General features: G+C 38.1%; 1 protein-coding gene across 2 annotated transcripts; it reads left to right on the top strand.

The window, feature by feature from the left end:
• The first annotated feature begins 264 nt into the window (after positions 1-264).
• Positions 265-14382, top strand: LOC134532541 (deoxyribodipyrimidine photo-lyase). 2 transcript variants are annotated; one of them, XM_063369039.1, is made up of 10 exons: positions 265-483; positions 1460-1573; positions 2359-2485; positions 3681-3806; positions 6098-6300; positions 7742-7900; positions 10520-10718; positions 11825-12017; positions 12715-12956; positions 13944-14382. In XM_063369039.1, the coding sequence occupies exons 2-10, from the start codon at positions 1472-1474 to the stop codon at positions 14108-14110; spliced, it is 1518 nt and encodes a 505-aa protein (XP_063225109.1). In that variant the 5' UTR covers positions 265-483; positions 1460-1471; the 3' UTR covers positions 14111-14382. The 2 variants fall into 2 exon arrangements, with proteins under 2 accessions (XP_063225109.1, XP_063225110.1); XM_063369040.1 differs by having other exon boundaries at positions 266-483; positions 12715-12952.
• Positions 14383-17227: the final 2845 nt, after the last annotated feature.

The raw sequence follows: 17227 nt of genomic DNA, 5'->3' as shown, positions 1-17227 counted from the left end.
TTGTCTTCTATTCCTCAGGAAATCACCCACCCAGTTTACCACCCTTCCATCCCTCACCAGCAACTCAACCTTTTCTTAACTGTGTATTAATTATGATATTAAATCTGATTTCATGAAAGCATTACCTAAATTTAAAAAAATTAAAAATTATAGCAGTCCTCATTCATATTTGAAAAAAAAGTTATAAATTAATTGGTTATATTATCGATATTTGGAGCCATTGTAGAAGAACTCCTTGCTTATGAAAATGATTTTTTTCTTCTAGGTTTTGGCGGGTTGTAGGAAACGTGGTTGACTGATTATTTACAAACAGTAAGGGGAAGCATTAAAAAAATTTTGAATGACGTAACAGACTCGTGCATATTACATTGTAGATTGTAGAGCCGGTTATTGTTCAGTATTCATAACACAGTACGTACTAACGTGGCGTACGTTTCTAAGTCGCAATATTGCGTTTAAGTGGTCACAGCCAAAACAGGTTAGGTAAGTAATAAACATTATTCTTTTCGGATTTATTATCATTTGATCCTTATGTAAGAATTTGGTTATAGATGTAGATGTTTTCAATTTGTATTATAATAACGAATATTTTATATTTTTATTTTACATTATTTACATAATGTCCTGGACGCAGTTAAAGTAGCATTAAGCTTAACACAACACAACACGTAAATTAGCATAGCTGCCCGGCTACAACGGACATAAACTAAACCATATTCCTTTGTTATTTTGGTGAGAGCCCATACCAAAATTTTCAATTTTTCTGAACATTTTAAGATACAACATATTTACATAATACTTAATTTATTTATTTTTAAAATTTGTAACATGCCCACCTACAATCATAAGACATTAATGGTGGACATGACACGTAAAGACAAATACACAGTAATCACTACAGAGTTATGGACTCCCACCACCGTCCGTACCACAGCAGGCAGAACAACTGCAGATGGCCAATACACAAGAGCAAGTGTACCACACATTAGCAGTGATTAGGCCCCTACAACAGATGCAACCAATTACTAATACAGTAATTAAAGTGAAATAACACATTAATTGATATAACAGACATGAACTCAAAACTAAGCATGATATACAAAATAAAACAACTATAATATTAAAGAACTAAAATTATTAAAAAATGGAAAGACAATAAGTGCATAATTAAGAATGACTCACGGCAGAACCATTTTCAATAGCCATTTATTTTTGAAACAGACCAGAGAATAGAAAACCACATGGGCTTAGTGTGAATAAGGGGCTCAAGGTCTTCTCTGGAGGTCATCGAAGAGGACTTAAATGAGAAGTAAGGCAGCCACGGATTGTGGTTGTGCAGGTGCTGCAGAATACTGCCGTGGTCTAGGACCTGTACACATATAAAGGTCTCAAAAAAAAAAGATGTTTATAGTTGGGCTTTTGACTTTTCGTGCAAAGTGCGTGCTGTGGCACTCCTCAGGTGCGCGAGGCCATGTCGAAGGCTCCACCGAGCAAGAAGCCGAAGCTGGGGGCCAGCGCGGCCGCCAGCGACCTGCCTGGGTTCCTCGCCAAGCTGGAGGAAGACAGGAAGACGGTACGTGCGCCCACGAACGTTCTTTATCCTTTTTCAAGGGCGTCGCCAGCCGATGGCCTTGGGGGGGGGGGTAAGTTGTGGGAAAAGTATGTATTTTTTTGCATTTGGCTACATATTTTTGAATCTCTATGGCTCTAGGGGGGGGTAACTGCCCCCCCTACCCCCTCCTGGCGACACCCTTGCCCTTTCCACTCACTCACCCCCAAGTCTCTGGCTTTGTTGTTGTCTGACATACTATTTACTGCCATTTTTAACTCTTGTCCAATTTCAATTAATGTTGTCCATTGCCAAAAAAAACAGGAACATACAAATAACACCTCAGTAAAACAAAAGCAGTTGCGAAAATACAGAATTGAACATGAATTTAGCAAAACTTACTTAATTATATCTCATTATAATTAATCAGATGTTGATTGCTCTTTCTAACAACACTCATTAAGCTCCTGTAAAATTCAGAAATTGTAGATAAGGTTATGACAGCCAAAAAAGGAAAATATTTTCAGTGTTTCTTTTGAAATTTAATGTTATTAAAATGTTTCTTTGTAATTGAAATGTTTTGCTTTATCGTTATGATATGACGTTTTAAATGAAAGAATTATTTTGGTGAAATATTTACTTTTGCACCACTGCACATATTGTAAGAGTCTCAGGAACATGAATCACGAGAGATTGGAGCTGAGAACCTTGTAGGCAGGACTCATGCCAAACTGCAGGTGCCGATATCCTCTGAGCCAGGCAACGTTGCGGTAGCACGTGAGTGTCCACAGCTGCGATTTTCCCCTCAGGCCGCCGCTTCTGTGAGCGACTTCAAATTTAACGAGAAGCGGGTGCGGATCCTATCGAAGCAGAAGACCATGCCAGACTGGGCGACCGGCGTCATCTACTGGATCTTCAGAGACCAGCGTGTCCAAGGTGCGGTGACATTTTTGTTGTTCAATTTGAGTTTACAACATTAATGTGTTTTAAATTTTTGATCTTTTCCTTCAGCCAAGACAATGGTAAATTTTCCATAACTGATTTTTAATGCTTAAATGATTATATTATCAGCAAAGGACTAGAGGTGGCAATTGCACCAGGGGGAAACGTTTTGGCAATGTGTGTGCCACTGATGTTGATTTCATCTTCCCAATTTTATTTTTTTTCATTTTAATGAGTTAACATTTTTACAATGTATTAAATCAAAGGGTTTTCTTTTTATTGTGGATCAAATTTTAACACTTAAAGATTCTTCAATTTGTAACAATCTTCCAGGGTATATATATATTTTAATTCGAGGTCCCTGCTAATATAGTAACTCCCTAATAATACATAGTAAGATGGTCCACCAAAGGTGTGTGAGCCGTTGTAAAACATACTTTCTAAATGAATAGATGGTAAAATTTTACATAGTTAATGACTTATTAGATTTACCTCCACCCACTGTGATCTTTGAACTTGTATATGCTTAAGTAGTAATCTTTCTGTTTCAACATGCAAACATCATCAACAAATTAGAAAATAAGAATACTAAAATTGCAAGTTTCATTAATCTAAATTACAGGAGGTATGAAGTCTGTAATTAGCCACATTAGTTACAAGTCAGGCTATTGTGTCACAGCAAGCAAAACTAAGATGTCACACTTGCAACTCTGTGAAAATGCATTTTGTTACCATTCCAAATATCAGAGTACTCGATATGCTTAAGAAACTGGCAGTGCTATTGCGTTAAATCCTGGCTTGGGAGCTTTGCCAGCGTCGTGGTTAGTTCTCACTGTGGATTGAGCTGGCAGGCAGCTTTGTCGCCTCATAGTCCCACAGGGGCGTGATTCAAAACGGCCCGTTTCCCGTGCTGGCCTTCGAGCTAGAGGCTTGCCTGCACGAATTTAGGTGTTGCTAAGGTGGCAAAACATCGTACTAACATTCAGTGGGACTCAGGATTCACGTCCGGCCAATCTGTCCTCGTTTCGGCCTCCCATGGCTTCCCAGTCACTCCAGGCAAAAACAGACGGTTCCTTACAACAGATCAAAGCCCATCCCTGCCCAGTTCACCTGGATTGGGTTTTTGTCGTGTGTCTCCCGTCTCGACCCCCCTGTAGGCGAGACGTAACGCCCACTCGTTGTTTCCCAGACAACTGGGCGTTGCTGTACGCCCAGAAGCTGGCCCTCAAGCGGAAAGTGCCGCTTCACGTCTGCTTCTGTCTCGTCCCCAAGTTCCTGGACGCCACCGTCCGGCAGTACGACTTCATGCTGAAAGGTGAGGATCCTCCCAGCAGAGCGCTGGCATGTCGGGATGGACATGTGCTCTGCAAGTGGTTCCCGTCTGTGATGGTGCTCACATTGATTATGACCTGGACACAGGGCTGTCAAGGAGGAGAGGCAGGGGGACAAATTCCCGGGGTCCGGATACGAGGCGAGGCCAGTTAAAGTTTCAAGATTTTTTTTTAATGAATGAATCTACTCTGGCGGGTTAAAATTACAAGTCTTTTGCTAATAGAATAATTACCGATTAGAAACCTTGCTAAGTAGGCAATATGCAGAGACAAATTTTCAGTTATAGTCGATAAAGTTTTTTTTTTTGTATGTGTATCATCTTAGCTCTCACTATACAACATTTTGGAGGAGTAATTTTGTGAATGGAACTGAAATGTGTAACCACAGTGTTGCTGTCTGTGGCAGATGGCACGAGCCAAATTTCACAAAGCAGAAGGAAAAGTTTACAGTATTAACTGTTTAATGAATTTTAACAAGATACGCAATATTTAAATAAAATTCATTGGCGAAAATCAGTTCGAAAGCCAGGATTTAGTACTTTTTATGTGAGCCATTTTGTTAAATAGTTAAAAATTTTGTTCTTCAAATCTAATAATTAAATAGTCGATGTAGCTGCTTCGGCGATGAATTATAGTGACGGGTGTGGAAACTACATGTGATTTTCATCAAGAAATGTAGTTGAAAACACAATTTGTATATAAATTTATCACACTAGACATTAATTTAAAGAATTCTCTGTGAAATTTTGCAACCGGGTTTCCTATTTGCAACAAAAGCACACGAATGTGGTCATTACCGAGGTTAGATGATAAATTCTCTGGTGAGTACTGAAAGACACTATGAATTTTTTTTTAATTGTATGGTTTAAAAAATTGTTCATTGATAATGGGGAGGGAACTCGATCCAGTTATTTGGCCCTGGGCCTGATAGTTTCTCTTGATTCCCCTTCTCGAACAGTCACTGTGCGAACATTATATAGAGTTGTAGCAAGGAAGTTATGTTGATTTAAAATTTAAGATTAGAAATGTGTGCCCACAAACAATGGATCTGCGTACTGCCCTTTAATGTCAATTTAAAATTTATTCTTCAGCCAGCTCTCTGCTAGTTTCTTAATTTTATCAGAAAAGTGTTGCTTGGCTCCAACAGTTAGGAGAGCAAGATAATTGTCCTGGCCGAGCATTCAAAATTTTTATTTTCATGTCATTTCAGAAATAAACTGTCACTGTTAGGAATTGTATGCATTGGTTCCCAATTGTCCCTGTATAAAAAGATATTAGGCTATGCAAGCCCATCTTCCTCGCTGTACTTAATACCGATGTCTGTAAAATTCTCTCCCTCTGATCCCGCCAAAGAGTAAAGCTAGTGCGTATTGTGTTTTCAAGATGCTGAAAGAGGCACGCTTGTATAGAGGATATAGAGGAATGCTGTACATCATTGCTTGATGGTATAGACCAGCCCCTCGAAGTAATGCTCTAATTCGTTCCAGGTAAAATAGAGCGCTAATCAAAACAGCGCTAATCAAATACGTTTTTGCCATAAGAGTGCATGTTATTCATAATAATTGGTTCTCCAGCCACTGAAATCCGTTTGTTTACTATTCCTTATATGACATTTATTTCTTTTAAATGTACGTATTTACATACTGTTAACACATCTAAATACAATTTAAGAAAAATATAAATGTATAAATTGCATTTAAAGTTCAAATAACCTAAAATAAAAAATAAAAAAAGAGTAACTTCGTGTATGCACGACAAGGAGTCAGCGCAGCCTGTCATGCAAGATGTGAAATAGCCTTGAAAGCTTCCGGCATTTCCCACTAGAGCTGCTACTGAGTTGCAAGACGGCATAGTATGTATAAACATTAGCTAAACACACACGTAGGCTTCGAAAAATGTATTACCGAAATATTATTTACTGTGCAATTTTAATTAGGCTTTAAAAATATGCGATGGAAGCGAATAACTATTACATAAAAAGGTAATATCTTTTTTTGATTCGTCATAATGTTTATGTTACACAAGTGCCGTCTTATTTTTAATTTGTTGCATTTTGTTTGTTACATTGTGAACGTATGAAAATGAAATAAATTTTGTGGACGAGAAAGAGCGCTACTTCGAATATATGACCTCGCTACTTCAAATCATGCCCTAATTAATTGGCGTCGTTTCTTCAAAATAGTGCTAATCGAACAGCGTTACTTCGAGGGGCTGGTGTATCCTGTAATCGGAACGCAAGGTGCTGAGCGTGACTCGGGCGTGACGGACTCGGCAGGGCTGGAGGAGATGGCGCGGGAGTGCGGGCGGCTCGGCATCCAGTTCCACATGTTCCTCGGGGAGGCACGGTCCGTGCTGCCGGCCTTCGTGGCGGAGCACCGGCTGGGGGCCGTGGTCGCAGACTTCTCCCCGCTGCGCCTGCCCTCCGAGTGGGTGGACCTGCTGGCCGTCGCCCTCCCCAAGGACGTGCCTTTCTTCCAGGTGCCGGCTAGCTGTTCCCGTGCTTCCCCCCGCTTCCTACAGTTCCTCACAGTCAAGACTGTTGAGACTATCATTTCATTCACGTACACAGTGCATACTCGAAGTGCAAGGCTCTGAATTAGTAGTGCGCAGTCTTCATTCTTCTCGTCGGGCACAGGGAGATAAATAGATAAATGTGTAATTCAAGTTCCGTGACTGCTTTCAAGAATCTCTGCTGAAAGTTTCACTCCTAAAAATTTTTCTGAAAACACACTTTTCTAAAAATACTGTTTAGAAACAAAATATGGAAACAGAACTACTCATCCGCACTCAGCCTTTCGTAAACCGACTCCACTTGAATATCTTGATCAGTTTTCAAATCTGTTTTTTTTTCTTCTGAAGCTGTGCATGTATTATGACTTAGTTCTGCGTGCCGGAATTTATTAATGTGTATTTTTTTTCCATTTAACTCCATCTTGCATTTTTTTTTTGTTCTGTACTTGTTAGTTTGATTTAAATGTATATCAGAGGCTGTTGTGGCAGTCGCTGGGTTGACTTCGCGTCCTCGGAAACGATGGTGTGCCCGAAGTTTCGGCGTGCCTTGTTGCAACCCTCTTCGAGAAGACCAACAGCTCTTAATAACTGTTAATAACAGTACATAATAGCTGCTCTCGAAGATGGCTGCAACAAGTTATGCAGAAACGACAGAAACCCAGAAAAATTAAATTGATTTAAAATGAACTGTAAAATATTTTCGCAGAACTCGTTAATATTAATATTCCTTAATCATTAAATGAAGAAGGGGGAAAAGCACTTGAATATATTTAAAAGTTTGAATTGTACTATCTTTATATTACATTTGTGTGAAAGTGAGATATGTATATTGTTGATATAATTCTGAGTTATTTCTACCTTCTAAAGTTAACTTAGTATTGAAATATTCTTAGGATTGTATTATATGATATTTACCCACGCATGGATAGTACATTTTATGCCGAGTTTTTGTGTAGTAACATTTACTGCGACCCTTATGTGATTTTTTTTTTTTCATTTTGGGTAAAAAAATTAACATTGCACCGTGTGGTTGAATAATTGCGTAAATTTAACTATCCTCTATTGGTTTGTAATATACAATGTTAGAAGTAAGTATAAATTGTTTTAAGTGAAATAGCTGAGCAGCGCGTGTAAAACATCATGAACTGCACCATCAAGATGTGTCTGCTGCCGTGCTGGCTCTCGGCAAGAAGGGGAAATCTAAAAGTAAACAAGCCAGAGTCTGTGAAAAAGGAGGGTGGGGGGGGTGGCCTGTGTGCATGCAACAGTGTTTAATGGTTCTCCTTCCCTCTCTCTTCATTGTGCACGTCAGTGAACTGTTACGGTACATCTATCGTATCAAGTCCGTAGTCAAGCCGATGGAAAGTTTACGATGTTGCTAACCACGGAAGGTGACGTCCCCCAACAGGTAGACGCCCACAACATTGTGCCGTGCTGGGTGGCGTCGGACAAAGCGGAGTACGCGGCCCGCACCATCCGCAACAAGATCAACTCCAAGCTGCCGGAGTTCCTCACCAAGTTCCCGCCCGTCGTGAAGCACCCCCACTCCAGCAAGCTTCTCGCCGAGGTACGGTGTTCAGCTCAAGTGCCGGCTCTGTCCACTTAACTATGAGACGTATGGGTGACGATAACAATTTATTTATTTATTTATCTATCAATTTGTTACGTGCCTACCGACGGCATAAGGCCATGGGTGGTAGGCACGATAAACATAAAAAAATTACTTAGACAAAATAAACACATGAAACAAAATGAATAACATTGAGGACATTACTACAGTAAAACTCGTTTAAGAAGTTCCCGTTCAATTTTTCCAGCTTATTAAGTTTACAAAATTATTCCCTTGATAACTTCTATATATCCCTATGTTAATTTTTCCCATTCAAAAGTTTGCATTTATAGATGCTTCCCGCGTATAACGTTCAGCATTTCAAGAAAAAAAAATTGTAATACTGTTTATCTTTAAACTTATGAAATATATTTATCATTGATTTTCAAAAATTTTGTTATTTCCAAACAGTTACAAAATAATTTGAACTGCAAAAACCTGCGAAACCATTGCCGTAGGCCACACGCTGTTATTACTGTATTTTTTTGACCAACCATCTGCTTGCATTTGTATAAACTGAGAAGCTGTTTCATCTTTCCGCTATCTCTCTTATCTGAACATTTGACGAATGATAAACCCTTCAGTTAGTTCAGTTTACTCATATAATTGTATAGTATTTCCAGTATACCATGATAATAATAGGTAAGTGTAATTTTTGTGTTAATACAGTGTGTCATTTGAGTAAAACTTTATTTTATGTAGCAGAAGTTCCCTTTTAAGAAGTTTTCCCTGTTAAGAAGTTTTTAGCACCCAGTCCTTTGAAAAATGTCTTAACAGAGTTTTACTGTATAATAACACATACACAAGACAAGACAGCAGGCAACTAACAGATACACAAGAATAAGTTTCTAAACAAGAACAGGTTCTGCTTTTGTAGTACGTCAGTTTAAGGGGCCCGCGTAGTCAGGAGTGTATTTGTGTTGTGTGACGCTCGCTCGTTCTGCTAGTGCGATATCGCCTCCAAGTGCAAGGCTCTGAATTTGTGCGCAGTCTTCATTCTTCTCGTCGGGCACAGGGAGATAAATGTGTAATGCAAGTCCCGTGAGTGCTTTCAAGAATCTCTGCTGAAAGTTTCACGCCTAAACATTTTTCTGAAAACACACTTTTCTAAAAATACTGTTTAGAAACAAAATATGGAAACAGAATTACTCATCTTCCCTCAACCTTTCATAAACCGACACCATTTGAATATCTTGATCAGTTTTGAAATCAGTTTTTTTTTCTGAAGCTGTGCATGCATTATGACATTATGAGTGCCCAGATAGGTGGGACTCATAATTTGTGCTGTTTCCTCTTTTCTTAACACTTTTAAAAGGGTTGGGAGTAGGGCATTGTAGGATGATGGCATGTTCCAGAGCCCATTTTGTAAAGTTGGGCATTTAACTTTAGATTTTTGAATTTCTTTGACATGACCAGTTATTAAAGTTTGGAATACATAGCAGGATTATGCAGTAGTAAAATGCAGGACTCACGTTCAACAGGATCTGGATTTGATTTTGGATCTGGCCGTCACGTTTTTACTTTTACATGGTTTCCGAATATGTATTACTCCGGTCAAATGTCTGGTAACTAGCCATCACCAATTGTGCATTGACTCTCCTTGATTTGTGTTGTAAGTGTGTGTCTGTCTCAGATGTCCTAACTACAGAGTATTGTTCAGATGTTACATTGTCATTAAAGCAGGTAAGTAAAATTCTTTTGGGTGTATAAATTTCACTTAAGTAAAAAATATCATTAATTTTATTTGTACTTCCACTCAATTAACAATTGTGTTGATACCTTGGTAGTCTGAAAATTTAAATTAATCAAATTGCTAAAGTACTAATGCTCCTTGCTTTACAAAGTATATTTATTTTAGGAATTATAAACTATTTTTTTGATTGCAATATTCATACATAGTATGTGATAAGAGGAGCAATTTACATTTTATCATATTATTCATTTGACTCCAGTCGTGGATTAAATATTCATTAATGGAAAGACTTTCTTTCTACTGCTTGATTCCCCTGCTCTTAGGTTTTAATTTAATTTTAAGTTTTGTCAAAAGGTTGATCAATTTCATGTTTTTAGTTACATTTCGGTGCTAAATGTGTGGCACAGCTGGCCTACCCTCCAAAGCCGTACAGAGTGCGGCCCTGCCTCTTCAAGGCGTACACGACGTCCATTGTGGTGACGGTCTTCCTCTTGGCGTGCTCTGTGTGGGTGACAGCATCGCGGATCACATTTTCCAGGAACACTTTGAGCATGCCTCGTGTCTCCTCGTGGATGAGGCCCGAGATGTGCTTCGCTCCACCGCGCCTGGCCAGCTGGGTGATGATGCCCTGGATGTTGTCACGCAGCACCTTCCTGTGACGCTTAGCACTTGCATTTCAGGTTACATGTTGTATTGACTTGCTTTGCGATGTTATTTTGGTTGTATCGCAAGTCACCATTATAATCTTGTCCCTACTGATAATAGAGAGCAGTGATTATTTCAGCTTCAATACGAGATATACTTAAAACTCGGTACACTGCTGTTTGCTACAAGTGCCCGTTGCTGATGGGTGGACCAAGCGTCGCCGTGCTGCCGGGTTGCAGGCAGTGGACTGGGACGCAGCGCTGGCGTCCCTCGAGGTGGACCGCAGCGTGGGGCCCGTCACCAGCATCGCCCCGGGCTCCGAGGCGGGGCTGGCGTGTCTGCAGGAGTTCTGCTCCAAGCGGCTGCGACTGTTCGCCTCCAAGAGGAATGATCCCACCTGCAACGCTCTCAGCAACCTCTCCCCCTGGTGCCATTTCGGTAATTACTCCAGTTTTATTGCTCTACAAGAAGTACCCGGCGTTGCCCGGGCTAAACACATTGTAATGTAAGGAATATCGCTACTGAGTTTCGAGTCTGTAGGACGTACACTTGAAAAATGGGAAATTTTCATTTTGAAGTCACATTGATTGCACAATCTCGGAGCATCAAGGCTACGCATGAACAGAACCAGGATATGAAAATCTTCAGCTTCATTTTTTGGGAAGGCAGGTAACCCCTACGCAAGACGCACCAAACCATAGTGCGTTACAAATTCAAGGCAACACCATCTATGGACATAGTTCTAAACTAAGTTACTAAAAACTAATCTCCCAAGTATTTACAAACACTCCCAGGATTATCTAGTACGTATTTCCTTAAGAAATTGTTTACTGCAAAATATTTTTTAACTATGAACAATTTATTTTGTGCCTTAAATTCTTTATGTAACTGGTTTTAAATGAGAAAGAATTGCATAGTAATAATCACACCAATATTATCAGCTTGTCTTGTTGTTGTTGAAAGTTGTCTATGGCAATGCATAGTGAGCTAGCTAAAGTAACACAGCAGGTCTTAAAAAGTGTTAATTCGACAGTGAAACATATTTTATCCCTACTCCGTCATCGCGTCCTCCCACAAGTGTGTGTTGGAGTGAGGTGATGAGTTTGCTCAAAGTCAGTGTGGCAATGAATCAAACCGTCCGTACTTAAATTACCATAAATTCAACAATCGAGCTGCACATGCCATTTATTAAACTACATGAAAGTAAAGTTTTTTTTTTTTAAAAAAAAAGCATGTTTGCAATATGTTTAACATTTCTAATGATATCACTGAATGTTAGGAAGAAAAAAAAACACTTGTCCGACTAACGACGTGCTAAGCTGGGTTTGGAGAATAATGTTTCCCCTTCCCCCCTCAATATGCAAGTATTCTCAAATTGTACATAAGCACTTCTTACAATGCTTACACAGAACATTCGCCCCTGCTGGCGGTACTCTCTCCCACCCACTGATTCCACCATCCTCGTCACTCTCATCGTCTGCAGCGCACTCTGTGCTGATGGTGCTGATGAAACGTGGAGCTCTGGTTGGTTGGTTCCCTCGCAGGCCAGATATCCGTGCAGCGCTGCATCCTGGCGGTTCGCGAGCTCAAGGCCCAGTTCCCCGAGTCGGTGGACGCGTTCTGCGAGGAGGCGATAGTGCGGCGGGAGCTGGCGGACAACTTCTGCCACTACAACCGCGAGTACGACCGCCTGGAGGGCGCGCACGCCTGGGCCCGCAAGACTCTCGACGACCACAGGTGCGGGGCGTCGCGATCGTAGCTCACGGTTGTGCTGTCCGTGCTCACAGTCCTGACCGGTTTTTGGTCTTCGTGCCATTTGTGTAAGACACCAGACTACCGAGGTTATTGCTTCTGGGAGACAATGTCTCCGTCATCATCCGCAGATCCCAATAGATAATAGATATCATGCCCTTTTTTTGTTACTGTGGCGTGGTTCTGGAACTACTGTCAATCTTTTACCTGTGTGTCTGTATTTGCTAATTGAGTGCAATCAAATAGAAAGCTAGTCTGACTACTGTCTTCCAAGCTGTCGTCAATGATAACCTTGCATCCATACAGCACAGTGAAACACCTCCGCTTCCCCTCATTTCTTTCTATTTGGTTTATCTGAATATCATTGTTTTTAGTGGTTATTTTTTCAATCTTTTTTTTTTTTCATGTTAATAGCATTATTTTGTTACTGTTTTAATTCCTTCAGATGTTAACTCTACAAGATTTAGGAAAGATGTTTTGTTGAAAAAATTTTGCTGTCTGATGTAAAATACACATGACCATACTCACCCAAATAAGCTGCGCCCCCGTACAAGCCTAGAGCTCCTAATGTTTAGAATTATCTGAAGAAATTGGTATCCTGGAACATTCAAGTGCCATACTTGTCCAGTAAATTGCTATCTTGTTTAATAAAATATAAAACCGCAAGATCTCGCCTGCGCAGGAAGGACAAGCGGCAGCACGTGTACTCGCGGGACGAGCTGGCCCGCGCCCTTACGCACGACGACCTCTGGAACTCGGCGCAGCTGCAGCTGGCACGCGAGGGCAAGATGCACGGCTTCCTGCGCATGTACTGGGCCAAGAAGATCCTCGAGTGGACGGACACGCCAGAGCGCGCCCTCGCCGACGCCATCTTCCTCAACGACTCCATGTCCATCGACGGCCGGGACCCCAGCGGCTACGTGGGTAACTGTCGCCCCTGCTCCCGCACTTGTGTTTGCATTTTTCTTTTTTTGTGAAGGGGAAGCAGGTTGTCATGCTTAATCGGTAGCTGACTCCTGCTAAACAGCTTTTAGTTAGCGTTGGTTTCAGAATTTCGGAAGTCAGAAACTGTTCAGATAAGTCATTAGCTGAATGGGGAAAAAAAAAAAAATGATTTAGATATTCAAAACTTTAAAATACATAATTTTTTGGTTTCGTTCAGTTTATAATTCATTCTTTTGCTGTGTACACATATTAATAACTTGCCTATTTTTATTTAATGTACTCTAAAGGAAGGTGTGTTACCTTTTAAAATGATACTTCAGCAGGAGTTGAAAAGAATACTTGTCAAAATTCCAAAAAATGTATTTTATAGGTGTCTATGAGTGTTCAAAAAAATATTCAGTATCTATTAATAATTTGATACTAGATGGCTACATTTAAAATAGGATAATTATTTGTTACTGATTAGTATAGTAAGTGGACTCATTCACAAAAAATATATATATATATATATATATGAAGCTTAAGAAGATTTATTAAGGAAATTGTATTAGTTTTCTGCAACATAGTACATATCTACATGTTTTTATGTGTAACAAATAATCAGTGACTTATGTTTTGAAGTTATTAAAAATACTCTAGTTTTATTCTTTAAATGATTTGGCTAAACAGCAATTAATGACCTAAAAATTTTACTGGTTTAAGAAAGTGTATTGTATTACCAATTATTATTTGTATTTCCTTACAGTTTACACCAACCACTCTCTTTTACATTTGCTGAATTTTGTGAATTGTGAAAAAAATGATTTCATCGAAATTTTTATTTCAACTAGGAAAATATTTAGTAAATGTTAATAATTTGATATTTGACTCGAAATCCAATTCAGATAAGATGAACAGGATTCGTAAGAGCCGAGTGTTTCGACTGTGGGCGGGAGCCACCCCCACCCGGGCGTGTGCTTGTTGCAGGCTGCATGTGGTCGATCTGTGGCGTGCACGATCAGGGCTGGCGCGAGCGCGAGGTGTTCGGCAAGATCCGCTACATGAACTACGAGGGCTGCAAGCGCAAGTTCGACGTGGCTGCGTTCGTTGCGCGCTGGGGCGGCAAGAAGCACAGCTACAAGTCCAAGAAGTGAGCCGCTGCTGCTGCTGCTGCTGCTAGAGCGTCGCTGTTTTTGCATCACAGGTACAGCCGTATATGCGGCACAATCTGTCAAGTATTGGAAAGTTTTATTTATTTTCAGCTGGCAAGAATTGCTGAATTGCAAGCATTGCATCTATTGAAAATATTTTAAATTCTACTGTATACGGTGTCCACACAAATGTCATAAAATTTCACATTTCCATTACCATTTTTTTTTATACATAATTATTCGTTTCTACAATTATATAAAATAAATAAAGAAAACCCAGCCTCCGTCATCCTTATAACGGACCTTGTCTTCTCTCTCCACTTTCTTCAGTTTAAACGTAACCGTGCGTACACCCATTTTATGGATTTTATAGTGTCTATGTCTGTGCACTTAAAGCCACCTGAAAAAAAAAATGGTTTCACAGTCTAGTTGATGGTAAACTAGAACATGGCATTTTACCGTTAAATTACTACCACAGGGGAGTTTCTATTAATTATCACTTTATCAGGGATTTCAAGTTAATCTCTGTGTTTCCGTAAACAATTTTCCCTGTTGTTCCCTGACTTTCCAGATTGTGGACACCTTGTTAAAATATTTTAAAAATTATAAATATTATTTGTGGACACCTTGTTAAAATATTTTAAAAATTATAAATATTATTTGTGGACACCTTGTTAAAATATTTTAAAAATTATAAATATTATGTAGTTTTATCAACATCACCTACCTCGGATGTGAAGGCCTGGTCTTAGCTGTCTTGTTGAGTTGTTTCATTTTCATTACTTTATTTCTTTACTGTTGTAATTCCTACGAATGTTAACTACTATACAAGAATTGCCACAGGTGCTTTGTTGCACTATTTTGTCGTCGGATGTAGGCTATACATTACCGTTCTCGTCCGACTAAACTACACCTTCGTATAAGCGTAGGACTCCTAATATTTAGATCTAACTAAAAATATTTTTTGTTTTGAATAAGCGTTGCTTCAAACTTTCCCAAAATAAATCTTTTGAACATTTTATTTAAACTAGTAGCATTTTTGTGCTGATACTGGTTTCTGAAAGTTATTTGATCAGCACTCTTATTCTTTGAATGAGAATACTATGAAATGTATCGGTATTTCTTGTAATATTCTTTATCACTTTAAAATACCCAAGATTTAAGAAATCGGGCTTTAAATACCTTATTTATGGATAAACTATGAATGATATCTTGTTTCAGTAATGTGAGTGAAAAAAACTATCATGAATGTAAAAAGTCATGGACTGCAGTCGTTTTACTGCGATGAAGCGCCAGTAACGTGTTTGGCTATTAATGGTAGAAATCAGTGTTATATTACACATATTTTAAACAAAATAATTGGGAGATGTCTGAAAAAAATCACATAATCTTAAATACTTACCTTTCAAATAAAATTTTTTTACACTACCACCACACAAAAAAAATCCTCGAGGCACATATGCGAATTTATGCGATGACGTAGTTTCTTTCTGTCTTATTTCGTTAACTTCTCTAAATAATTCAATTTTTTAAGTTCCTGTAGTTTATAGCAATTGCAGTCTTGCCTCGCACACACAGACATGCAACATGTGTGTTTACCGATAAGCAACAGCAGGTTTTAAATAGACAAATATTTATAAATCTTTGCTTGGACAGTAAATAAGTATTTACAGGCCACCATTTTCGTGCCCACCTAACAAAAATAAGTACAATCAGTACGGGTAAATAAGAATCTCATTTGTAAAATCATGTATTTATTGTTTAAAATTTATCCATGTTTTAATAAGCAGTTTTGGTGTGTTTTCTGTAATCCCTAAACAGTATTAATTTCAAATGAGTGCAAAGGTAAAATTTCAAAGAGAAAATGTAATTATCAGTCTGCATATTTAGTACCTTAATTGGGTTTATTGCCAATGCTTTTTATTTATTAAAATAATGAAGTTAATGTTCAATAAACTTAGCCACATCACGCTAAAGAAATATCTGTGTTAGTCTAAAACCTTCCAAAGTTACCAAACTATAAACTTTGTAAGTTGCATATACAAAGTCAACATAAAAATATTACTGTTTTATTCTAATAGATTTTTATTTTGGAGTACATTTTTTTCAGAAATGTTATCTTTGCATAGTCAGTAACTTCTGTCTTCAATATTAATGTTTTTAAGAAACAATACATAAATATTTAGAGTTATATCCATGTATGTTGAAGATATTTTGAGTTGATTGTAGGTAGATTTTAGTGATAAAATAAGAAACAGCATTCTTTGTAGATGCTACAAAGTTTTATGAATGTTTTAGAATACATCTATAATGGTGGTATAAGAGGATTCTGCAAAAATTGGTTGGGATAACACATAAGCAAACTGTGGGAATTTGCACAAATACTGTAGTATTATAAAATTATATATTGAAAAAAAAAATTTCCATGTGGTAAAGTTTAGTTTCTGTGCAAATTTATGTTTTTCTTGTGTCAAATGTATTGTAATGCTGTGAACGAAACCACTATGTTCAGTCATCAAATCCTTCATTCGTAATGTACTTAATAATATTTATGGTTGTTTACTTTCAATATTTTTTACTTTTGATAATTTTGATTACTTTTATGTTTTATTCAGTCGTTGCACATTCATATAACTAAGTATATTTGTCTTAAAATATTTACATACATGTATAAAAATTTATTGTCACTAACTTGCTATTAGGATTTAGTGTTACATTATTGTCAAAATTTGTATGCTAAGTGCCTTATGAAGGTGAGACATTCGTCATGTTTAGAAACTTAGAACTTTCATTATATATGTGGCACCCTCTTGTTAATTATTGTAATCAACAAAGTTTGATATTCTGCTGATTTTTTGATAATTTTTTTTTACCAGTTTTGTCTTTTCTAACTTAAATTATCGTAGAATCCTTAATACTTTTTGCTAGTTTATAGATAATAGCTTGTTCAGAGAATATGCTTGCATAATTCCAGCACATTTTTTTTTATTATTATTATTAATAATGCAAACATGCCGTGTTTAAAATTTAATATTTATACTTGTTTACTTTTAAATTTTTACTTTTGATAATTTTTATTATGTACTTTCATGTTTTATTTAGTAGTTGCACATTCATGTA

The sequence above is a fragment of the Bacillus rossius genome, chromosome 6 (assembly GCF_032445375.1).
Source record: "Bacillus rossius redtenbacheri isolate Brsri chromosome 6, Brsri_v3, whole genome shotgun sequence".
NCBI lineage: Eukaryota > Metazoa > Arthropoda > Insecta > Phasmatodea > Bacillidae > Bacillus > Bacillus rossius.
This window is presented reverse-complemented; position numbering and strand designations above follow the sequence as displayed.